Below are 26,470 nucleotides of genomic sequence, written 5' to 3'. Positions count from 1 at the left end.
GGGTTTCTGATGGTCCTGGCACGTGTCGAACTCTGCGGGTTTCCGGCGACCGAGCACCACAATGGTAGCATCACTAGAAAAAAGAGGGATCAGAGGTTTCATTGATTTCAGTGCCGCATTTCTTTGGCCAAAGCGAAAGCGAAGAGGCCATAAGCGAGGGAATAAACTTAAAGGTTTGTTTTGTGATCTACCACATTTCCTGCGGTTGGCATCACTCACCACTTCGTAAATTTGGAACGAATGGAAATGATTCTATTTGTCGCGCACGATTCCAGAGACGTTGAGGAGTGCAATAAATCTCTCGATTTTTCCCCACAGGAGCAGTAGTGTTGTTAGTTATTTTTATAAGAAAGGTTTTCATGTGACTATGCACGCATAGGTGCTGAGAATCTAAAAAAAAAAGAAATAATACAGCCATCAAGAGAACAGGACTTTGGGAACATGCTGGCATAAAAAATTTCCGCCCTTTCTACTTAATTATTCAAGACCATGGGTGACCTGACGAGGGTGTTAATTATAGTTATCCAAGAACTGTACCAGGCATACCTGAAAATAAAACGCATTTCTTAAACTAGCAGAGGAATTTCATGTTCGCACCAAATTTGGTTCCATCTCATGCATCAATAAAGAAAACACTTTTCATTGCCTCATCCCCTGTCAATCTCGCTACATGACTTTGTTGGTAGCCCGCCTGCGGTTGCTTCCTTCCAAACAGGCTTCGCAATCATGTACTACTTCATTAAGCAGCTTATGACACAAGTATGATGCAAGGAAAAACATGTAGCTTTTAGCACTCTTAAAGTGCGCTGCTAGAAGCATGTCAACGTGACCGCGCAAGATAGTCACAACTTATATACGAGACTTCTTTTTACTCGCATAAAATAATTATTAGGGCCATGTTAAGAAATAGTTTCAAGTATATATTAAATGCTCTAAAACGCGCCATTATACGTTCGTATAACTTCTACGCACGTTAAAATATGCTGTGCTATCAACAAAATAACGCACTCCTTGGTGGTGTGTGACCCTGCCGGCGCCCGTGCACAGCAGCTCAGGGTAATAAATGCGTGCGCAGCTACATACATGCTTTTCTTGCGCAATTTTAAGCGTACCATGCTTTCGTTCAGGTGACTGAGCGCAGCAACTTCCCTGCTATAAAGTACGTTGACTGGCAGCGCCGGTCGACACCCAGACTTCGCGCTTTTACTACCGCGGCCCATTTCCTAATGCACTATTTATTTGCGAGAAACCTGTTAAGGCTAATCTAATTTTCCGTTTTATGATACTGCATGGATCGAACACTGACGAAGCTGGTCAGTACATGCTGCTTCTGCAGTGCGCAAGCATGATGCAGCCGCCTCTAGCTGCGGTAGCTGCGGTAGGCACGGGCAGGCGGAACTTGTTTTGCCTACCGCGCGAACAACGTTGGCGCGAACGTCGCTACTGACATCAGCGCCACCGCATCTTCGTGACGTCGCGGGGTAAAGGTGGTGGCATGCCAGATAACAGCAGCGGATGCCACTGGCCACGTCAGGGGCTATAAACGTCCGATTACGTCCGTGTAAAGGCTGGTTCGCATGCAAGCGATTGAAGATTGAGCAGCGCATTGCTGCGAAAAATTTGTAACTTGCTGGAAGGATCGCCGCTCTGACTGCTAGAGCCGCCGCAATGGCTCTAAACAGCTTTTGCGCCGCAGCAACCAAGCGTTTTCACTTGCATGTGAAACAGGCTTTACTCGAGCGCGCGGCAGTGTTGTGCGGACCTCCGCCAGTCGTAAAAAAAAAACAACAGAAAGCTTGCATTGTCTTCCCCAATTGAGAGAGAGAAAAAAAAATCTCCGATCAAATGAAATTTCAAAAAATCTCTTTTCCCCTAAACAACATCCAAATTCTCTAAATCTAGGGAAAATCCCTAGGGTTGGTAGCACTACTTGTTGGACACCCGAACCATACCCGAACCTCTCTTGTCTTCAGCTGCCTCCCTGCAATTTAACTATAACAGCCTAATGTGACCGCTGCAGTGCAACTGGATTACACCCGTAGGTTAATATGCATAATTCAAGCAAAAAAATCTATATAAACTTTAGCTGCACTCGCTTCGGCACTCTATTTGCGTGTCCCATATCCCGGGATGGGATAACAGGTTCGGGACAGAGGGTACAGAAGGTTTCGGTTTATGGGGTTTAACGTCCCAAAGCGACTGAGGCTATGAGAGACGCCGTAGTGGAGGGCTCCGGAAATTTCGACCACCTGGGGTTCTTTAACGTGCACTGACATCGCACAGTACACGGGCCTCTAGAATTTGTCCTCCAAAGAAATTCCAGCCGCCGCGGCCGGGATCGAACCCGCGTCTTTCGGGTCAGCAGCCGAGCACCATAACCACTGAGCCACCGCGGCGGCTGAGGAAAAGGAGGAATAGTGAGAAAGAGTGAGAGTGGAGAGAGTGTGTATATGTGTAATTTGCACCAAAGGGTTGCCTCTTGATTGCTGAGGAGGATTGGGAGGCCTGCGTCAGCTCGCTGAAAGTGTGCTCGCGCTCCTTGGTAAATCCAGGATTGTTTTCAGGATTTTAGGAGTGTGCGGGCACCCAGATCAGCACCACATGACGGGGCAGGGGTGCACCAGCAGATTCCAGTATGCAAAAAGTAGGGACATGGATTCGTCTTAGTGTGAAATTTAGGATTGCAGTTTTTAAATCTGATAAAACATACCGGGCTTTTGTGCTGACAATGGCGAGGGCAATGGCAGCTTCCTCTGCAGCTTCGGGACAGGCAGGGATAGAACACTTTAGCAGCATAGCAGGGAGAGGCATCTCTCGGGAGTGTGTGTGTACCAATGGGGGAGAGAGTGATCGACAACAGCAGCAACCACTTCATCGCCCGATACGGCATCCTGATCGAAGCTGTAATATTGGTGGAATGATTTAGGGATGAAGATTACCTTAACGTGGCGCCAGTACTAGGGAAGGGTGCCATCCTTCCAGCACTGGTTAAAGTACTCGATAATGTGGATGATCAATTGATTATCTAGAATTTCTAGATTACGAAGTATTGTGTTGGTGACCTGTTGACATTGGGCTGCTATAAGGGCTGCTATGACCTCCACCTCGGCTATGGTGGCGTCGAGATCAGGGTTCGGCTGTCCTGTGTATGGGGAGAGAGAAGTTGGCATGGCGGGCGAAGTGTAGGTGTCGCAGAGTGTATCCAAGACAGCATCGGGATTATTAATGTGTGCTTGCATGAGCCAGGTGAGGTGGTGCCGAGTGGTGGTTCTTACTTGTGACTGATCAATGAGGTGTCGGAGGAGCCACCAAGCCCGTTTGGAGGACAGATTGTGTCCACCAATTGGAGCGGCAGAGCTTCTCCAAATGTTGTTGGATTTGGGATTGTATAGCGGCTAAGCGTTTTTTGGGTATTATGCTATGCTCACGCCATTTCCACCTCTCTATGAGGCTGTGGAAGGCCGCCCAGACGTGGGCGAGTCGCGTGCCTAGTGTAGGGGTGCTTTTGGGTCGTTTCAATTTATTGAGTATAGTGCTGGATGTCAGTCCGAAGAGAGTGCACCCAGTAACTGATTTCGACGATGGGGTTCCAGCGGCCGGTCATGCTCTTTATGCATGGTATGCGCAAGCACGTGCTGGTAGGCACACCGCATAGATGGTATGTCCTCGCGTCCGATAGCAATGATTACTTGCTACAGCATCAAACAGCCACTAACATGAGATTCAGCTTAGCCATACAGATCACCCAGGTCTGTTTGCAAATGCAGATGTGCAGTTACGCACAAGACACTTTATTTAATCGACCTCAAGCATTACACTGCCGTACAGTTTTCACATCCTCGCATGGAACCGGCATGATCACTGTACCTGAAAAATTTACCAAACAGTGAAGTTCTTTAAAAAAATCTGCGTGTAATCCTGCATTAAAAAGCGTGCAAAACCAACAAGACCACACAGAGTTCTTGTTCAGCCTTTGAAACACAGCCTCACATGACAACTGTCAGAACCAGGCTTGTCTGGTGAAAACACAATGCAAAACCCTACTTCCAGGTGAGTGCTACACAGCAAAGAAGGAAATGCCACACAAAAGTTCAAGCACCCTCAGGTCTAAACACATTGCTGTAGTAGATGCAAAACTTCACAGAGCACCAACAGAGAGGCAGCATAACAAAGTCACATGTTCTGCCGTCTAGCAGACACGATCTCCATTCCATAAAACTAAAGGTGTAAATGAAAACGCTTTCCCTCAAAACTCACTTTACACATTTATGCTTCATGCATTACAATAAATATCAGACAGAGCACATTTGGCAAATGAGAGAAAGGTCAAGGATAAAAACTTGCAAATGTGACACGATGCATTTCATAAAATAGAGAGATAGATAAAGATCAAACCTAGAAACCCCGACAAAAATATTGCGTCATGTGGTACTTTACTTATGTTGCAGTGCACAAGAACACAAACACAGGCTCCTAGCAATGGGCCCATGCGAATGAACAGTAGGCAAGGTATATGAGCAGCACATTGCCACGGAGAAACCAGGTAAATAAGAATTACACCCTCAAAAAGGAATCTACAGGTCTAAACATAGCTATACTGTGCCTTCAATGGCGTCTACATGTTCACTGTACGGCTGCTGAGAACATCACGACTAAGCTGACTATGCTAAAAGTGTTGTACTACACGTTAGAAAGTCCCAACTTTTATGTGCTACAACAAACAAGTGATCATCTAGTAATATGCCTCCCTACTGAGAGAGAAGGGTAACAAGCACATAAGATTGCACACAGAAAAATCTACAAGTATAACTGTCCAGCAAGTTGCCGCCTATCGAATAAGATTTAAGCACAGCTGTAATCATGTGCTCACATTCAGCGATCACCAGCCTCTGACTGCACCACAGACTGAATTCTTGCAGCTAAGTGCTGGCTAAGTTGAGACTAGAACAGCTGTGTAGTAACGCAGGCAATGACAATGCTTGGCCGGGTGAGGTCTGTCTAACCATATCACAGCAAAACATTTACTTTAGGCAGATGCTAAACACCCTTCATTTTCCTACTGAGCCTAAAATTCCTTCCCAAGCCAAAGATCATCGCTGCTCTTGTTCATGGCGTAGCTGTTTATGCGATGCCTTTCGTCCTAGATAAAAACAGCACGCATCAAAACTGCATGAAAAATCATTCAAGACATCACAGCCCAATCCTGTAGTCCTGAATAGACTGGTACAATGCCACTACTAGTGCAATTAATGAAAGACGAGAAAGCACTGAAATCACAGGCACTAACACAGTTGCGACCACTAACTGAACTGCCTACGCCTAGGAATAGTAATATGAATAGCAGTTCATACATCGCACTATTACTGATGCAGGTGAGAATTCGTTTTTATTTTTAAAAGACATTTAAAGTGGGAGGTAATCCGCACTGAGTGCAAGGAGCTAAATTTCATGATAAGGAAGATCCCGTTAGCATCGCAGTTAGTCCTAGCCAGAAAGGTTAGTCCTGCAGTGGCTGCCTTCACACTACCTGCTAATATTTGAGAAGTTTACACTGACTGCAGCCATTTCTGCAGAAAGCAGCATCTTACACCTACCTACCTTGCACCAGGTGTACGCACCTGTAACCAGTGCTGTCCCATTGCACACTCTGCTACTGTGGTAACTAGGCATTCTCCCAGTGTAATAGAAGCTTGGATTCTTCGGTCCATGGCTAAAATCGTACCTCAAAATGGAGCCTACAGCAAAAGACATTTTTGCTGTAGTGTGTAGTTCCTTACACACTACCGCCAACATACCTCAAGTTGCAATCGAATTTCCCAACAGGTATTAGCAATGAGCATGTGTACAGAACGTACCATGCTCGGCAACACCACGTGCATTTCAGTGGAGTGGGAACAAACAACTCCGTCAGCAAGTGCTCATAAGAAATGGCACACAGCTGTGTCTGATGCCAGCTGAGGTTGAAACACCCACCAACCAAGTGTACACTGCTACATGTCCAGATTCAGGGGTGAAGAGATACCAGCTGAGCACCGATCACTGCTACCGATTCCACATGTCCTTACACCGAGACAATGTCGGTCGACGACAGGCTCACGTGCTCACACTTTTCCTTCTGGAGCCAGCAGGAAACGAAAGGTGCCAAGGCAGAGTTCCCGAGTGTTGCGCACGAAATGCACGCGCCAGTTGTTCCGCCGCTTTGCAGGAGCTGGACGCTTGTGTCGATCGCGGAGTGTGGCATGCCCGGCTGGACGCTCGGAGTGGTTGTTGCCGCCCGGAGGAGGATCGAGTCTCGTGCGGCCCTAGCTTGTTGGGTTATGACGACAGCGGCAGCGCTACTGGGCAGCCAGAACTGGGGCTGCCCGAGCGCTGAGGGCCATTGTCACACGGCCGTCTCCTGGCCTTCGTCTGTCTCCGTGTGGTTTGAGTTGACACTGCACCAATGACAACAACTCAATTAAATGAGCTTAGCTTCAACGTTAGCTAACACAGCAGCCATTAGCTACACACAACGTCACCCCCCCCCCCACCCCCGAATGTAAATCGTCCCACAGACAGGTCCCACAAGAAACTCTGAAGCTGAAGGAACAGCAAGAAGAGAAATAAAATTTATCAAATGACCAACACAAGTAAAAAATTATTGAATCATGGCTCCTATCCTCTGTACACTTAAAAATAAATACTGCCTAGTCAGTTGATTTTTTTTTTTTTGCAGTTGTTTTATTTCTTGGGGGGAGTTTTTGAGCCCATCAGGTCTCTTCCCCAACATCCCGTAAACCTGCTAGAGAATGCATCTGAAAGCTGCTGCCAGCGTGTACAAATGATGGCCGTGCCATTCAATGAAGTGCACTTTCAACAAATGATGGCCATGCCATTCAATGAAGTGCACTTTCAAGCTAACGACACTGCTGATGCACCGAAGAGGGTACCTCACAAGGCTGAAGCATGCACAAAGCACACTGCAATCTGTGCAAGTCTTTGATGACACAGTTCTTCAGCAACAGTCCTCATTTTAGAAACAAATGATGAGAAACTTCGTCTATCTGGCATCTGCTGAAGTAGTAAGGATATCAACTTTTGCATTAACAGTTGAAAGTACTAATTCATGATCTACCAGTGCAGCAGTGATCAAACAAAGAATGTGATTTAATGCACATTACCTCTGTTCATTTCTTTCTTTCTAATGCATGAAGAAAATGATCACACTACGTTGAAGATCTGCACATAATTCCAGCGTACTGGTAACAAATTTTGTTCATATCTGCAAGCATCGCCCACTATGTAAATGCCTTTCATTGTAGCATGTGTTAAAATAAAATGTAAAACAACCAATTCCTGGCGGTCAGATAGGCGCTAGATATTCTCCAAGAGGTACTGAATGGCCCTAGATGGTCAATGACAACACGAATCTGTTTTCTAAATTCAAAGAAAGAATGCGATCTACCAAATGATAGTATTGCATAAAAGTGTTTTTTCCTCACGAAGAAATGCAGTTGCTTAGCGCAAACTGAACTATGGGTTGAAGATGCCTAATTCACAGACACACCCCATTTTGGTAGCATGACCCGAGCAGCTTGCAAGCATTTACGGAAAAACTAATTCTTGTATTTTGCTTTTGGCTTGAAATCTTTTTGTAAATTTAAATAGAGAAAAAGCCAAAAATGCCGCTCATTACTAAATATCACCACTAAATATCTAAGTGTTGCAAGTACCATCTGCCAATGCAACATTTTCATGAAAATGCTTTACATTTCTTTCTTCTTCCACTGAAAGACAGGTATACTGCTTTTCTAGAGCTACAGTGTAATTTGGCCCTCTTGATATCCTTGTTACTTAGTGACTGTCATGACATGTAGCCTGGATTCAGGTTAAGCATTTCAGGACAGCAAATTCACTATTTTGCCCTATGCACTGAAGTTCCCCCTAAAACGTTAACATGCCGACTTGCAAACACTAAGTTTATAAAATTGCCGGTGCCACTAACAGCCACCAAAGCAGAGCTATGCAGAAAATGTCAAGCTATAATGTGTACCAATTTATTTAAAATCAGGAAGCTAGAACAGCATGTCGACAAAGATTCTACCCCCTCATTTTACAGCTGTGGCAAACTAGTACCATGGTTACATGCATGCATGTAGATAAATGATGATGGATACACAAGGTTCTCCTGGTCAAAGCACACTAATGAGGATAATTATCCCAAGATCAGCCCAATTATGAAATCCAAGCTTTGAAATCATGTCCGAATTGACTTTTTGTCCCATGGCATAAACAAAGCTTATGCTTCAGGTAACATGAGAAAGATCAACACCGCCAACTGACAGCAGACAGCAAGACGACAGGCAAGTATGAAATCATTTCCACACGTCCTGTCCAGACAGGATTTACCCAGCCACTATCAAAGGTAACAAGTTGAAGACACAGGCAGAGAATGCCTTTTTTTTTTTTTTTTGAGACAAATAAGGATGAAGTGTCATATTGTCCATTTTCCGGTTGCAATAACCACGGTATAACGCAATCCAAATGCAATGCACAGTCCTGCATGAGGGTTGTAAAAACATCTTTCATTCAGAATGCCTGTTACGAACTCCTCCTACGTATCTCATTCACGGTTTTTCCCATAACAACTATACTATGTGCTTCCACACACTCCAATATCTCTGCAACCTCTGTTTGCACAACTCCTCAGCGTAGCAAATCTACAGGGCCTTTTTGTGTCCATGTTATAAGAAGTCTATGGCACCCTTTTCTGGCACCTGAATTCCTATGTTTACATCTATGAAAGGTACAGAGATGAACTCAGGATGGTGTTACTTCTATTTTTCGTAGTCAAGCAACCAGAATGCCGTAATTAATTCCAGATTTCCGCAATTAGAAGTGAAAAATCGAGGCATGTTCCATGCCTCTAACACACTAGAAAATGTGAAATGAAAATGAAACACAGACAATTTGTCAGAGTGTCAGGCTCTGTAGGCTCACTGTTTTGCTTTGCTGGGTTGTCGGCACGTCTGGTGACGATATTAGTTTGATAGTAGTAACTGTTGATGAACCACACGATGTGCAATGAACAGTGCATGAGAACGTATATATTAGTCCAATAGCAGTATTAGTAGAAGACGACAATGACGATGTGCAACGCACAGCGCAAGAGTGTGTTGCAGTTTAGGACGAGGCATGATCGGCTGCGGCGATAGCCTAGTGGTCTTTCACAGTGGCCAGCAAAGCTGATTTGTTTGCGGCGCTGTGGGTTTGAATCCCAGCCATGGCAATGCTTGTTTTTATTTATTTATTTATTGCTGGCTCGCTTACACCAAGGGCAGTGATGCAGCTCAACTCATGAACGGGCGCTTCAAAGGGCTGTGCTCTAAAAGTCAACAGAATATCAGTGGCTTTGGCTGCAAGGTAAAACTGGCTTCCAAAGAGCTTCAGTCAAAAACAACTGAAAGGGCAATCACACAATCTGATTGCTCTATACAGCTTCCTGTGGAACAGTAATTCGCAGTCAGTCTTTGGGAAACCAAGAGACATTCAGAAATTCAGGAAGTGCTGAGAAGCCTCTGCACTGTCCCTCTTGTAATATGTGTATACAACAAGGAAGGCAGACAGACACACAGGTGCTTTATGATCTCCCACATTCGGTCAACAAGGCAATTACTCAAGTTTCGTTATGCTGTCCCAATGAAAAGAAAAAAGCCTACAAATATTAGAACAAAGGGTGCAGAAATAAAGAGGAGGGAAGTGGGAGAGACACACAAGTTTTTTAACCCACTACCGCTACCAATGTGACAGTTACATCACTTTTCTTTTCCTCGTAAAACATCAGCCTTTTTTTTTTTTTCTTTTTTGCATGACCCCACCACCCATTTCACATAGCGCACAGATTGCTGTGATGGAAACTTTGAGCACACCACTATTAACAACTGAACTTTTCCACCATTACTTATGCTCAATGAAGCCCCAATGCCAAGACGTTTGTACACTAGAACCTTACTAATTGGAGCTCCATAGGGACAAAAAATTTATTTTAACAATGTGAAGCTCTAATTGGGAAGTATTTTAATTAATTCTCACACAAACCTTCAGACTTATGCAGACTACAACTTCTAGACTAAACCTTCAGACTATAGAGATGCAAGAATTCCTGTTCATCTTAGGCCTCTGAGGGTGTTCCGATTGCTTTTCCAACAGCTACTTACAGAAGCGTAGGAATAAGACTGTCCTGGACAAAAAACTGTTCTGTGACTCTATTCTAGTGTTTTGGCCACACTTCTGAACATTGTTAAAAGAGTACAATGTCCACAACATTGTATTCTTTTAGAAACGTTCCAAGTACAAAAATTTTACATGCAATGTACGCAAAGCAGAGCACAATGCTGTTTACATGCTCATTATTCTAAGAGAATAACTCTGTGCATCAGTGTCCTCCACTGTGGTTCATAGGGGTGTGCAGTCGCATAGACTCTGCTCGTTATTTCGTAATTACCTCTGGTTTATCTATTCTTCGCTGCTTCTAGTTGGTGCACATAAGCATCCAACTACGATAGTTTGTAACTAAGTAGCAGTAAGTTTACGCTCAAATAATGAAAGAGATGCGTGTCAGAAAAAACAAACCCCAAAAAATAAATAAAAATAAGGCAGTAAGAAATGGGTAATCAAATGTAAAGGACACGAGTTGGTGCTCACTACTTTAAAGAAAACAGTGAGGTGCCAGAGCAAACTCCTTTGCTTCTAAGTGCAGGCTAAAAAACATCCAGCAGGCTTGTTGCACAGCTCAAAGAATGGCGCAAAAATAAAAAATGAAAGGAGCCAAAGCTCTGCCCTGTACAATGGTGCACTTGCATAGGCTGCCCCCGCATGGGCTACTACTGGTCTCTCTGCCTTCAACTATGGGGCTTAAAGGACCACCACAACAGGAATTTTCGATCACGGTTGAGTACAGTGTGAAGCTGCTCTACGAGACACTGTCAACATGCCTAGTGGTGGCTTTCAGTTCAGTGCTAATTACATAACACTCCTAAAAAGCCAAAACTAACAACAACAGCTGCCAAAGTTATAAGTGACAACGTAAGAAGCGCAAGCGATTCGCAGCCTGTGCTCCCCTTTTCTGAATGCCCCTGTCACAAAGGCAGTGTTGCGAGTAAACAACAGTGTTTCATAACAGAGCAGTAAGTGTAGCAGACGTCACTGTAGTTGAGAATTCTAGCAATTTGCGGTGTTAGGCACAAAAATTTACACAGCATGCAAGCTGCACTAAAACCAAGAATTTCTGTGGCCTAAGCACGAGGCCTAGAAAGAAAAGGTGCAATGTCCACTCGTGAGCGTAAACAATTGAATACACCTCTCACAATGCATGGCTGTAAATAAAGCAAACTTTTTTTAGAGCTCCAGTTGGCATCAATGGTTTTCTTTCACTTTAAACTATAGCTTGTGCACTTTTCCACGCGAACATGAAAGGATGGTGTGGTGGCACTCGTCTGTTTTCGTGCACAAAAATAAGCCCAGTACTGTCACTACTGACAGCAAAACATGAGGCTTCACCAAAAACGCCCACTGTGGTGTCCCTCTACAATGGTGCAGGTATTTTGCGAAGCCTGTTTTACCTTGCATTTTGCGGGAACTGCTCACTCCACCACGCCTGCAGTCACCACCGAAGGCACGACATTAGGGCAAACAGGAACGCCATTCGATGAAGAAGTTAGAAGAAGAGTCAAAAGCACAGCAGTCTGAGAGCAACATTAGAGCGGAATGTCACACGTTAGTGGGGCCTGGAATATTTAGCACCTCTGAGTCGGCTTTATATAGCCTGAGACTCTGGAAAAACGTACAAGTACGTGAGGAGTAACTCTAAGCAAAGTGTGAAAGAAAACAGCTAGCTGGGACATTTCCAGGCTCGGTACTGAATGCATCCGTCAGCATTGACTCAATCCAAAAGAAGGCTAGAGAATGCTTTTATGCATACATGCTCACTGATTTCACAGTCATTAGCAAGATTTGTATCTCATAGCAAATGCAAGCGGTGGAAAATATCCCTTTCAGGCACTTTGTACACATTTGTGTACAGTCAAGCCCACTTATAACAATATTCAAGTGCCATGGAAATACCACTGTTATTTGTTATAACAGGGTTGTGCTGAAAAAAAGAAAAGATGACAAACTTCATAGCACTTATTGACAGTAAATAACCAGAGGGGTTTGATTGTTCTAATGCCTGTAAAAGCTCGTTAATTCGAACTTAAGGGGTCCGGAAAAATGTTCACCATTCACCGATGACCAAAGCACCGCCATCACTGCATGCACCGGAGGGAGCTTCGCGCACCTCCACGTCACAGGGATCAAGCCGGCTTTCTGGAAGTGATTCTTATGGGAAATTCAAGAAGCGTGCAGAACCAAGGGTGCGGTGACAGCTGACAAGAGGAAAACACGCTTACAACACGCGCACGCTTTTGTGTTGTAAGTGTGGTTTTGCTGGTGTGGTTGTAGCATTTCCTTGTATTCTTTTTTCTATAATGGTTGACACTAAATTACCAGATTTAATTGTTATAACCAATAATGTGTTTTGACAGCATTGTTATAAGCAGTGTATTTTACCATAGAACACATGTTAAAGCTGACGGTGCCACGACTGACCATTGTTATATCCAATATATTGTTATAACCAGTATTGTTATAAGTGGGCCCGACTGTACACAGCAAACTCCCAGCTTTTTCTGAGAGACTGGTGCACCTAGCAAGTGACTGCATTGTTTCAGTCAAATTGAGCGCCCTTCTTGTCGCAAAAAAGTTGGTCTTTTATGACAGGTAGCGAACGTAGTAAATAATATTTCACTCAACAGTGAGCTAGGTAGCACTTTGTGCACCATTTTTGTGCAGATGGATTTTGTCGCATGTGAAAAAATTGATTGTTTTTGTTCAATTTCTGGCGTAATGTGCATCTTTGAAACACAATGTGATTCCACGATTCCTAGGGTGCTTACCTGACAGATGAGAACACTTCAATGTTACTATTTCTAACAAATCTGACACTTTGTACAGAATTCTCCACATCGTTGTAAACACTTACCCGCTGGTCTTTCACACTCAAAAGCTAACAAATTTTCTTTCTTCAGGCCTGAATATACTACTTAGGTGGAAAAATTAACAGATTTCAATAAAACAAAAAATGGCGCCTGAAAGGGTTAAGGCACAATTTTGCAGTAAACACCAATCAAGAAGAGGGTAGCAACCACACGAACTCTTCGTACTATAGCTAATTGCAGTGACTAAAATAGTGATTATGCATATGTAGTCGTAAATTAAGCACACTACAGTCCATCCAAGCTGTTTTGGTTTGAGATAAAAGTAGCTCGTTTTTAGTGACAATCAAAGCGTGTGCCATGAGAGTTCACTGCAAAGTTAATGCACACTAGGCTTCAACAACTGCAAGTCCCACTTGAGATGTGATACTGTTAGTCTCCTACAAAGAAATATACACACAAAGAAATATACACAGTCACTTTTTCAAGTGTTTTTTTTTTTTTGTCTAACTGCTTTGCTTAGAGCCCGTCGCTATGCTTTGGTTATTACAGAAAGCATATTTTCATACTTTACGTATTGTTAACATGAGAGGTGCTTTTCTAAAGCGAAAAAAAAAAAAGAGACCAAAAGAGAATGATATCATACAAAGCAAGTGAATCGTTTTCTGCAGCTCATCCTTCAGGGTTAACAAAGGTTTAGGGTGAAAGTATACTAAATCAAAGAAAGAAAGAAGACAACACAGCATAGCGGGGCAAAGAAAGCCATCACCCCCGCCCATCACAAGCAGCGTTCAACCAATCAAATTACAATACCAGAGGTTGCCTTTCCCTCCACCTTCCCGGGTATATACGTGCACAAATCAGCAGCTTAGAACTCAAAGCATTAACTGCAGTGCCAATCTTTACCATGACAGGTGGAGATAGAACCTCCTGATAACGACATTTCATATTTTATGGCACAAGGACAGCTTTAGCCATAGGGCACCATGGTGCACGGTACTTTTGCCTACTCGCGGTGAGGTCAAAGACCCATTTTCCAAGCATTTCATCACAGAGAAGCTGACCATCAGGCCCAGGGAAAGCTTGCACTCACTGGACAACCGGTGGATACGTGGCAGCCCTGGGGATTGAACCCTGAACCTCCCATATATGAGGCGGATGCTAAAACCCCTAGTCCACTGCAGCGGTGAAATAGAACCTCCTGCCAGTCAATAAGTTATGTATGAAACCCGAGAGAGAGTGAGAGTGATTGTAGAGTGTAGTGAAGATGAGTGCAACCCTATCAGTGCCAGGAGGAAAATCAGTCACTAATATTGCACACACACACGCCAAAACAGCAGCTGCATGTCACGAAAAGCTCGTGACACCTCAAAGGCATTGGCGGGACATGCAGGCAAGGTATGAAAAGCATGCGAAGTGCCAGAGACTCACTCCTCAATGCGTGACTGTGTGTAGAGTCCATGCTGTTGGATGTAGTCGATTACAGAGTCCTGAATAAGGTACTTTACACTCTCTCCACGCTTCAGCGCTCGCCTGAAAGCAAATGCCACAGTTACTGTTTTTTTTTTTGACTCAAGGATGAGAAGCTATGACCACGCTCAGCATCACGAGCTCACGAGCCCGACGATCCAACAGAAAGTCGGGACAAACAGGCAAAAAGAACATCACAGCTACGCAGTGGACAAGAGATACTTAAGACATGCCCCATTTCCGATGCACTCAGCCACTTTGACGAGGCAGACGATAAAGATATAATTATAACTATATTACAGAAGCTACTACAGCAGATGAAGTAATGCAGAAGGTATGCATATTGCAGATCCATTTTGTTTTCTTTTTTCTCACCGTGAGAAAAAGCACCGATTTCTGATGGCAGCTGATACCACATTAACAAACAAATTAAATTAATTAAACTAGCAGTGCACAACTTAATCATTTAACCATCATCAGTCCAACTTTGTCCACTGCAGGACAAAAGGCCTCCCCACCGACCTCCAACTGACCTTGTCCCATGTTTGGTGTGATCACTCCAGCAAGCTTCCTAATTACACTCATTAATTATACTGCAGTGAAAAGTCATCAAAATGGTCAGTGACATGGTTTCTAAAGATTTACTTACAAAACTAGAAACAAATATAGAAACATCAATATAAGTAACTTGACCATGATTAAGACGTGAGAAGAGGGGAGTCTGAGACCTTACGAACATGTACAGTCTTTGTCAAAAGTAGCCAGGTTGCATGGTTTGCTTCTTATTCGTACAGTAGGCCCCTCACATCTTTTCTAAAGATCAAAAAGTTCTTTGAAGGTGAGGACAGGGGTTCTTCTTACCATACAGAGATTTAGCGCTTGAGGGCTGGCATAATAGCTTTAATATACGACTGAGAAGCACAACTGTACAGACTGGTTACTTTTGGCAAAGACTAAATACTGTACATACACATATACAATGAAAGAGTAGACACTGGTGTCTACTCTACCTGTGTCCTTCGTCTGTGTGCACTGAATTTTGTTTTCAAGATGAACTACATCCAACTAGCCCAACTTGCCACAGTCTTGAATGAGCGGCGGTTAGTGCACGTCCCCTGCCCACACCAGTTCTCAGCAGGATGCATGGGGCTTCATGCGTTAAAAAAAATTAACTTGCATACTGTTTACCAGGCTTGCTCACACTGGCGGTCACTTCCTTGAACAAGTGGTAGGCAGCGTGAAAGCAAATTTCCTCTGGGCGTGCGTCCCAGAATCTGAAGCTACAGGACCGTTTGCAGCTCGGTTTGCCACTAGTCAATCAGGCCACCACGCGAGTGTAGAAGGCAGGGTGGGGCGCTGTATTCTAGCTTTTGATCTCCATGTGTTTCCACCTGCTGGCCTTGTGATCTCATCATTACGTGTTGATTGCTTTGTGTAGTGCACCAGGATGCCATTCCACAGGAAACTACACAGCAGAGTGCGGTGCTGGGATGACAGTGGGGGGGGATATGCATTGGCTTACATTTGGAGTCAACTTTTCTGGCTAGGGTCCACTTGTATTCGAAGTTAACTCATACGCGGCAATATACGGTAATCGCAAAGTTCATCCAACAGAGGTAGCGCATTCCTGCAGCGAAATTTTTTGCCTGGGTCCCACTTCTTTGCTATGGTCAGCTAATTAGAATAATTTGCTGTCCCAATGGCTTCAAATTAACAAGGTTTTACTGCACATACTGATGCTGTTTTATCGCAACATAGCTCGAAGTTTTCCTTGTGCTTTATTTTATTATCTGAGCCTGTGGTGCTAGGATTTGGAAGAATAAGGTTGTGTAGCTGTTAAAAGATAGCGGACCACCACACCGCACAAGCCAGTAGGAAATGTGGGGCTCACCTGATTGCTGTGGAGCTAATCTCATTTGGAATCCACTCTGTGACCATGTGAATGTGACTCTGCAAAAGAAAATTTGGAATTTCACAGACATAAATACAAATTTCAATTAATTCAGAGAGGAATCTACACAACGCAGGCAGCAGTGCCGTGTCAGGTCTTTCCACGCATTTCACCTGAGGTTGAAGCAAGCTATGTCTAAGAGCAAATATCAACATAACCAGTAGCCGGTTCTTTTCAAGCAGTTATAATGGTGTTAGCATGCGGCACAAGACACAAAATATCATAGCACTTGACTTTCACCACAAAACATGTGTAATACAGCACAACTAGACACACCTGATATGGCCAATATAGAAAACCGGTATCATGTGAGCATGAACCATGTTAGGCAGATGTTAAGGGGAGACGCTGGTCTTTGAGACCAAAATATGAGCAAAAAATTGATTAAAAAAAAAATGACATTTGTGAAATCTACAGCTGTTATTTTCCAACTGTACCAATTTTTTCCTTCAAGAAATCAACACTTTGGCCATAATATGAAATTCAGATCATCGTGTGGGCTGAATTTATGCAGGAGCAGATAATTTAATGGGATGAAAATTCTAGACATCTGGCTGTCTCAGTATGTTGATATCTCAACATCTAGGACAGGTAGCGATGTCACATTCTTTGCTAAGGGAAGCTCAAGGCACAGTGTGTGCAATAATAGAAGCAGATTCTTTCAATCGCACTTCAAAAATTTATGACTTTGCAACGTTTGCCGATGCATTACATTCACACCTTGAACATTGATATTCCAAGTGCTGTAAAATTACTAATGAGGGTAAAATGGAAAAATGGTTTTCATTATTGGACTCTTTACTCACCATACTATGTAGTCATGGATTAAAAATGATTTTTTATTGAGCAGTTTTTTCTGCTCCGAGGTACTAATGAATGACTAAATAAAATTAATTACCTTGGGAACTGACTGATTTATGAGAAAGGTAATTTCATTGTTGAAAACAGTATAAAAAAACTGAGCAAAGTGGTACAGTTTCGCTAGGATTGGACTAAAAATAAGGAAAATAGGTCTAAGACCAGTGTCCCCCCTTAAGGCACAGACTTGGGCAAGTTGGTGCGTCTCACAAGTGGAAAAGGCAGGGCAGAAGACAGGATTAGAAGTTGACTACCTGTAGCACTGTGCAATGCCAACCTCTAGTCCCATTTTTTGCACTTTGTTTCTGCTCTACAGATGCCCCCGTTCTAGATCCTTCCATAATCCATGCTCAAAACGGCATCACCTGGCAGGCTGGTAAATGGTTCCCATTTAATTCTACCGTACAAAAAAAGGGAAAGTTTATTATTCTGCTGGAAGATTTATCTGCAGGTGGCAGCCCCTTTTAGTTGCACGATAAAATGAAGGCAACCAAGCAAACAGGAAAACTTGGCTGTCATAAGGAAGTGCTTGTTTTGAGTAAAAAGTTGCTCCGTACCTTTGGTGACTGACTGATTTTATACATGGAAGTGTCACATAACTGCAGCTGGACTCAGAGCACACTGGTAGATCAAACTGATGAGCCATTCAATAAACTTAAAGGGAAACTTGGAACAACTCTATTCAATTACTGTTTTCAATAGAAATTGCTGACATACAGTGTAAATGCTCAATGGGTAAAGCTTCCTACATTTTCCTGAGCCTGTTTGATTTTGACCACCTGGGGTGCTTTAATGTACAGTGTCAACAATCAAACTGTGGCCTCCATTGCCAAGAATCAAGCTGCCAACTCTTTATCAGCAACAGAAGGTAAAGACACTGAACTGTTAAGAAACTCCACGAAAGTCTTTTAATAGTTTTACAGGTCATAAAATTTCCCTCAGCGTTTCCTGTAAGAACAGGACCAACCACTATGAGAAATGCCAGAAACGATTAGGAGGACGGCTACTGCCAAAACCATAGCATGTATGAATCCTTGTGCACAAAGACAGATTGCCATATTAGGAATGTCTTGAAGAAAGCATTAGTTTGAAAAGATCTAGTACAGAGTGTAATGTGCTTAGATAGCACAGTTTACTCACTTAATTTTCGCACAGAAAGCTGTTATTTAGACACAAGATTTACATTCATAGAATTCTTTTCCATATGTTCCATTAGACAGCAAGGATGAGGTGAACTCTGAGACTGCGGATTTAATGGTGACAATCTCCCTTCTAAATGAACAGCTGTGCCATTCAATTGACACTACACCACAGCATGCCCACTCTAGGCAGTACATACAGCTCTCCCATAGAATTACACTGGAGTTTCACGACCAGTAAGAAAATACCAAAAGAGACAATTAAGAAGCACGGCTTCAGGAGACGAAAGAGGGGCACATGCGAGCTTCCCCAATTCAGAGTCACCTCCTCCCAAACTGCACTCACCCGATGCCTGTACAGGATGTCCAGCTCATAGATGGTGCGTGCCACGTCGTAGCCAGAACGTGTCACGACCACCAGGCCATATTGGGTCAGGATGTGCTCTATCTTTATGACAAAGCGGTAGCCGGAACACCAGGGGACACCGCAAAATGGAAGAGAGGGAACACATCAACCTCACTGCGGCAAACACCACACACACACACATGTACACATTCTTGCCACAAGTGTTCAGGCAGCCATGCACATCAGCAAAGTCGCCACTGGGACGCGCTACAATAAGGTGCTTTCAGTGATCCTGATGCCCAAAGGCTCTGCGAAGTCTACAGGAATGTTCTCTCAATCTATACGCATTTATCTATCTATATACATAAACATATACAATCTAGCAATGTGCATGCTTGCCTGCACACATTGGACAATGACTGCATACTGTCATGGGGAAAAAAAACCATAACAAAGAATAATTGAAATTCAAACCAAAGAGCAGTAGGATTCAGGCTATAAAAGGGAGCTATGTACTGCTTGCAATGTGTGATAACTCTTCGAAAGTAACAAGTAGCTGCACTGTCAATTAATCACCAATGACCAAGACACTGCGACTGATGCATCTACAGATCGCTGCATGTGTTCACTTGTCTAGAACTGAAGGGCGATTCGTTTTTGCAAAACGCACAGCCAGCCTTGAAATCAATTCCAAGCTGCTGACTCCTATCTCTGGCCCTTTGTTTCTCCAATCCTATTCACGGTGACTGCTCAAAGAATTTACTGCCCGCACCACCTGCCTACCTGCATAGTTTGATGTACGAGTGAGCATTCTGGTTCTTTAGAATAGGAAACGGATGGCAGTCTGTTTTTCTTTGGCATGAATATTACCAGTCCATCCATGCTATACGTAATAATTTAATCAACGACAGCGTTTCTAAATAACCGGCCTATCAAAGATTCTGTCGACGCACCAAATGCAGAACCTGCTAGGCTGGTCAACTCGTTGTCAAAGCTGAGCAGTGAGCCAAAGCCCAAGCTAGCTCATCCCGACGTGCAACAGACGGTTAACCATAACACAAAGCTTAGACAACTCACGTCTTCATCGCACCAGAGCCCAGGCACGCGAAATGACTGCAGTAAGTCAGCTCCACACAGCAACATCAGCTGCACATTCGAGAAGGCCTCTGGAAATTAAGAGTAGAACACACAACCACTTACACTAAAAACGTGCTTAGCCATTTCTGCGAAACTTCAATTTTATGCATGCATACCCAGTGTGGTGCCACTTAGACAGAACTAATGACTATAATAGTATGTAAATATTGTCGTGTGTAACAAGCCATTTCTTCTTTTCCTAGAAGAGGCACAAAGAAGTTTGTCTTCTTTGCATGTGGTTACCTCTGCAATGCATCATAGTACATGAGTTTCCCCTCTAGCATGTAATTCTTTCTCTAGGGCAGTAGACATTGAAAAGGGATGTTCAGGTTCAAACTTCATAGTGATCCCCAGACATTTACTAAGCACCGTATGTGACACTAAACTAGATGGCATCTAACTGGGGAACATCATTATGGGCTGACTAGTACCGAACCAATAAAGAAGGTGTTACAACATGTGTCACGGGAGTGCATAGGTTCTGCAACAATAAAGCACAGACAAGCTGTTGGGATCTACCAGTGCACTTTGCATGACACCATACTATAAGCAGCTCCAGCCACTTCGAAACATCACACTTGAAAACGCTACTCCTCGGCACTCAGGTAGTGCTTGTATACTACTGTGAAACAATGAAGTGGAAATGAGACAGTTTAAATACAAACAATAATTGAGACAAGAAATATGAACAGCTTTCATTATGACTTCTTGAAATGACAGTCAAACGTGCAAGTACTCATTCTCCCTGGGCTAAAGTTTTCTCTTTCTGCTCTTTGGGCTTGAACTGCCACTTCCGTCTCTCATATCCCCTACAGCAAATCATGAACGCTCCTTTCACGAGACAGATTTATAGTTTGAAGCTCAAAAAAATGCAGCTAACATAAGCACAGTAAACACAAACTGCAGACTTGTATTTTAATATCTTATTATTATTATTATTATTATTATTATTATTATTATTATTTACTTTATTTTAGTATCTTACTAAGCTTGCTAAATTTGAAGTCAATTCGAACGAATGTTTTAGTCTCCATAAACATAGAGCGATCAAAAGCCTCCCATTGGATTCTCGCTTCTCAAAGCTTGATTGGTGGTTAATGGGGTTTAACATACCAAAGTGACTCAGGCTATGCGAGACTGCAGTGGAAGGCTCCTGATAATTTCGACCACCTAAGGTTGTTTAACATGCACTGACATTGCACAGTACACGGGCCTCTAGCATTTCACCTCCATCGAAATGCGACTACTGCAGCCAGGATCAAACCCGCGTCTTTCACATCAGCAGCCGAGCACCATAACCACTGAGCCACTGCGACGGCTCTTCAAGTTTGATTTATCACGAGTTGACCCTGCCAGTAACAAGAGCGAAAAATAACCTTTCAAGAAATCCCTTTTGTCTGCCAGCAAGTACAGTTATGCTGTACGAGCTCGGCTGCTGACCCAAAAGACACGGGTTCGATCCTTGCCGCTGCGCTTGCATTTCGATGGAGGCGAAACGCTAGAGGCGTGTGTACTGTGCGATGTCAGTGTACTTTAAAGTACTCCAGGTGGTCGAAATTACCGGAGCCCTCCACTATGGCATTCCTCATAGCCTGACTCACTTTGGGACATTAAACTTCATAAACTGAACCAAACCAGTTATGCTGTACCGTTGAACAGAGCCATCCTTATTCCAAGTCTTACTGAACCTAACTACAACTCTGAAAATTTAAAAACGAATGCTCTAGGCATGCGCAGAGAGTGAGCAGTAAGCACAGCACGGCACGCACCATTCAGGTTGTCGTTGCTCTGGCGTCGCCGGCGTCGCTTGGCCCCCGAGTGTGTGGGCAGCCCTTCGGCGGCAAGCCTCTGCCGGTGGTGGTCCAGCACACAGCGTGTCCGCGTCCAGCTGTCCTGCTCGCACTCCCACGTGTCTAGCCTGCCAGAGAGCACCACAAAAGGGGGGAAGGCCGCACGATGAAGCACTGCTATCAGGGGCATACAAGAGGAGGGGTGTATGCAAGCAGCAAGCCAACAGAGGCGAGCAAGCAGCAGAGATGCAGTGAGTTCCTGAAGCATGCATAGCTGTAGTACTGGTGTTACTCAAATTGAGCTCTCCAACATTGACACCTGCTACAGAACATGAACTGGAGATAACAGACACACAGTGCATGTCTGTGTTGGTCAAATGTTTAGGGGAATCCCCCAAGGTGGAGTAGATTTGTAATAAGGGAGTAATTACTCATTGGCATCCACCTGAGCGCAGTCATACGGCTACAAAGGAAAGCTATACAGCTTTCTCAGAAACTTCGTAGTTAAAGAAAAATTCGTCCTGGTCCGGGGTTCGAACCCAGGACCACCGCTTCACCGGAGCAATCGCTCTACCAATTGAGCTAACCAGGACGGCAAGCTTATGGTAGGGCGAGAGCGAATTGATCAATAACTCGAAGTGGGAACTGTGTTGGTCAAATGTTTAGGGGAATCCCCCAAGCATGCATGCATGCATCTGAGCGCGTGCGTGTGCTGTCCTTAGTACATGCCGCTTTGTGCAAATTAGGATAAACGTTTGCCAACTAGTCTAACTTTCTAGTTTACCAGATTTCTCAGACAGGTTACTCAATTATTTTCGTGACTCTGCAAGTGACCGAGTTGTAGCATGTGTTTCCCTCTACCCCATACCTGTGACCCTTTAAAGCGAGTGCTTTTATCCTTCGCATTAAAATACATCCCGCTTTCGTTCCCTTTACTGAGTAACTTTTGCGTAGCCACTGAGAAACTGGATGGAGATGCTTACTGAACAGATGTACATCCACTCTCTTTGCCACAGGCATATCAGGGGGCAATCAGAAAAAGTTTCCCTGGCACTGTATGGAAGTGCTGGAGGTTTCACATTCTTCTAAAGTTCTAAAAAAACCAGCTGCGCTGACAGCAGAGCTTAAAGAAATCCTTGCGGCCGGATTCATTTAAACCCTTCCAAAAGCAGTGTGTTATATTGAATACGGTAAAGATGATAGAAACCATACAGAGAGTTCTTGACTTGGCTAATCATATTACCACGCAATTTCAGTGATTTACCGAAGCATCAGCAATACAATATCGAGTATCTGTATCAGAAATCAATTTCGGTTTTGCATCTTGTATACGTATCAGAAATACAATTTTCGAGGATAGCAGGTATCTGTGTCGAAGATACTTTTCTGAAGTACCATGGCCAGCCCTACCACTCAGCCACTGTGGCATGTGTGGGCTATTAACAACAATGCACCAAATCAGAGGGCAGCACTGAAGCAACTACTAGGCTCCGAGGCATTGCGGACCAGCGCCCTCATCCCCCACTCACCTCACCCAAGAGGAGGAGGCCAGAGCCAAGGACAGCATTCGGCAGCGGTGGTTGGCAGGCACTAGGCCCACCTTGCCATAGCCGTCAGACACGGGGGAAACCAAGCCACACACCACTTCCGCCGCGGGGCTGGAGAGGCTGTCCCGGGCCAACTCTGCGCAAACACAAGCTCCTCAGTCTACAATACTTGCCGCAGGGCTAGTTCATCAAGAGAATTACAAAACGTGTTAAAATAAAACTAAGACACAGAAGCCAAGAATATAGGACAGGTGTTCATTTTCGATGCTTAAGGTTGCAAATTTGCGCCTGTGTTACCCCCTTGCCAACCTTTTCACACTGTACCTCACATGCGCAGTGCATTCGCTCACAAGTCAAGACCGGTATAAGTGCCTCTCTCAAATGAACAGCTGTCTTAATGTTTCCACTCAACAAAAAGGCATGCCATTCCGTGATGGTACTTAGCTGATTAAACTCGTAATAAAACACTTCGCATCACCTTAACTGACGTCTAACTGATAATACAGGAGCACTGCCAGTACAATAGAGTTCCACTGCCAGTACAACAGTGGGCACATCACAGTAAAGAATGAAGCAGTAGCCTATGATTAGTTATCCCAACGAATATCTGCACTCAATCAGCAGCAGAATCAAAACACCCGACCTCTGAAGTGGTCTGAAACTTCAATCTGCCACACAACTTCACATCCCTTAACACCTATCTCACAGTAAAATGTCAAAGAGCTTACACCTCGGAGAGCAGTAGTTTCAGGACCACAGTGCGACAAGCCTTCAGTGAGGCATCACAGACCCAATATACTCAGTGCACCACACAGGACAAGGATCAAATGCACACACTCAAAGGCAAACAAGCAAATGCACGTCAGGGTAACTGATCACACAGTTCCGGGCCAGTTTAAATGACACACATGAACGCAAAATGGAAAGGGCTTTTTCAGGTTCTTCTCTTCTTCCACACACTCTCTCACATGGAGATGATGTGCAGATTCTGTGCCTCAAATCCAACTGCTCGTGGCTGCCAGAGTGATCACACTGACATGGCCTTGCCTGCATGCTCAAAAGCTCCAGCCATGGCAGCAGTGGAGATATCCTGTTCCTACATAACCGCTTCTGCATCCCTGTTTGCTGTTTTGCATTTTTCTGTTCCGCTCGACCAAGATCACCCTCTATCTCCAAGTGCAACTTGGCTGTAATTTCTGCCTCGCTGAAGAAGCGCAGTGCTCTCAGAGCTCATCCGCAGATTCTTCCCAGATGCTTTTCATTTAGTTTCAGTAGCGTACCCATTGTTTTATGTTCCATTCCTCTTACTACCAACATGGCTGGTCATATGCTGCAATAAAGTCACTCCAATCATGCCCTCTAAAACAACCATTTCTTTCTTTTTCCCAGCGCATATTTTCAAAAACACTGATCCAAGTTAGTACCATTAAAAACCCGAAGCATCGAAAGGAATTTCTGAAGAATAAGTGCAAGAGGTAACCAACATGCATTCGCAGACTGTGCAAACCTAACATTTTAACATGTTAACAGCAGCTACAAAGACGTGGTAGATGCTACATAACAATTCAAAACAACTAAATAGACTGCTTGACAAAAAATATATGGAGGAAAAAATTCCAGGAAAAAAAAATCAGACCCAAAAACAAAAAGAGACACCAACTCTTGATATATTGCGTGTTACAGGGTGAGTCTTCATGCAAGGTAGTCAGTTTATTACCCATCGCAATAATCTTTTTTAAAAAACCTGTACAATACAATGTAAACAAATGTACAGCACAGCTCACGCTGACAAGGTAGGAAGAAAATGATTTCTTCTTCTCTGGAGTCCCTTTTATTTCTGGTGGCACAGGACACAAGTCCAGCAGATATATATCTGTTCACTATCAATTCCCTCCGTCACTCAGAGCAAACGGGCTTTAGATCCGCGAGCGGGTTCGCAAAAAACAGCTGACGAAAAGAAACCCGAAGGTGTCTGTCTTTCACTTTTTGTTTGTTCGTTTATTTCTGTGCCAGCTGACGACGCGCAACCACTCGACCGCAATGCGCCTGCCCGCTTGGCATTTCGCGCACACGCCGCCAGAAAAAAAATACAAAAAAGAAAACGAGCAAACGCTAAGTGAGGCCGTCGTCCGGAGGGCATATTGCACAATGTTGGCCTGGCTGCATGAAACGATCGTCGCCGGCAGTGCCCTCCACAGCCCCCTTCTCCCCTTCGCCCTAACCAGAGCTCATTCAACGATCGGCGAAATGGAGCTGAGCGATGCAAAACGAAAAATAAAACAGCGACGCAACAAGACAACGGTAGTTTCGTGTTCCCGACTTCCACGAATCTATTGACAGGCAGGCGCACTTGAAGAAAGGGCACAACTGCGCGCTCATCAAGCTTCACGTGCCTATACCATGCACTGTACTGCTTCAAGCGACCAGCTGTGAGTCGACAGATGGCACATAAACAGACAAATTAAAAGCTGAGTGATATCGCGCAGACACTACTCAAATGCTCTGCCTGCACTGGAAGCCGCTAAGCGATCGCGTGTGCGGATTCCTCGCGCTCTGAACTAAACACTGTCGCTGACATATTCTCGCTGGCCTCCTAAATAGCGACTTCAACGTGACAGGAAAGACGTTGCGTGCCTACATACCGAACATTCTCAGGTGCATGTTGGTGACGGGATTGAAGGAACCGCAAGCCAGCAGCACCACTTTCTTGGCGGGAGGCATCGTCGCGACGCTTGAATGACGGCGGTGCGGGTCGCTTGTACGACGGCGGCCGTAAAGGCCGCTAAGCGTTTGGACAGCTTTAGGAATAGCTTAGCGCTGTACACCTCCTCCTGGAGAAACCACTGCGAAACGTAACAGAACGAGTACAACACCACACAGACACCTCAGCGCCCAGCAACTGCCACAGATACCCCGTCTACCCCGTCTTCTGCTTCTCCTCGGTCGACTCCCTAATGGATTCGGATTCGCGCCCGTATGCAAGTCAAAAAATGGCCAGTAGCTGCATTGTGTTCTTGTTTCATTATCGTGCATGTTATCGCGCATTTCTTCGACGTATTGGATCTTTCATTGCAAATGCAGCTTGCAACAAATTTTAGAAGAAAATATATTTTAAACCATCAATCATTTTTGCAAAATTCAAAAATTATTTCTCATCAAGGGTACGCTGACTTTCTGTGACACCGGTTCGTCGTCGTCATGGAGGTAAAAAAAACTTCT

At 44.2% G+C, this 26,470-nt stretch overlaps 1 protein-coding gene across 3 annotated transcripts; it reads right to left on the bottom strand.

Annotated features, from left to right (window-relative positions):
- Positions 1-3,750: 3,750 nt before the first annotated feature.
- On the bottom strand, positions 3,751-26,213 carry Nmnat (nicotinamide mononucleotide adenylyltransferase). Of its 3 annotated transcripts, XM_089552777.1 has the most exons (9): positions 25,894-26,213; positions 23,234-23,387; positions 21,684-21,832; positions 19,855-19,943; positions 18,778-18,879; positions 16,375-16,433; positions 14,445-14,546; positions 11,601-11,635; positions 3,751-6,434 (listed from the first exon to the last, which is right to left on the bottom strand). In XM_089552777.1, the coding sequence occupies exons 1-9, from the start codon at positions 25,970-25,972 to the stop codon at positions 6,316-6,318; spliced, it is 888 nt and encodes a 295-aa protein (XP_089408903.1). In that variant the 5' UTR covers positions 25,973-26,213; the 3' UTR covers positions 3,751-6,315. The 3 variants fall into 3 exon arrangements, with proteins under 3 accessions (XP_089408903.1, XP_089408904.1, XP_089408905.1); XM_089552778.1 differs by lacking the exon at positions 11,601-11,635; XM_089552779.1 differs by lacking the exon at positions 3,751-6,434 and having other exon boundaries at positions 11,601-11,723.
- Between the last annotated feature and the right edge of the window lie 257 nt (positions 26,214-26,470).

This window comes from Amblyomma mixtum, chromosome 7 (assembly GCF_055824585.1).
Source record: "Amblyomma mixtum isolate Tamu chromosome 7, ASM5582458v1, whole genome shotgun sequence".
Taxonomy (NCBI): Eukaryota; Metazoa; Arthropoda; class Arachnida; order Ixodida; family Ixodidae; genus Amblyomma; species Amblyomma mixtum.
Note: the sequence above shows the minus strand (reverse complement) of the source record. Positions and strands in the feature narration are given on the sequence as shown.

What these genes read in the sequence shown, in the direction of transcription:
- Nmnat (XM_089552777.1), bottom strand. Translation starts at nt 25,972, where the DNA reads ATGCCTCCCGCCAAGAAAGTGGTGCTGCTGGCTTGCGGTTCCTTCAAT. An exon ending in GAGCAACGACAACCTGAATG is followed by an intron (nt 19,944 to 21,683) that starts GTGCGTGCCGTG and finishes CTTAATTTCCAG; the next exon opens with AGGCCTTCTCGAATGTGCAG. An exon ending in ACACAGTCACGCATTGAGGA is followed by an intron (nt 11,636 to 14,444) that starts GTGAGTCTCTGG and finishes TGGTGACTGCAG; the next exon opens with GCGTGGTGGAGTGAGCAGTT.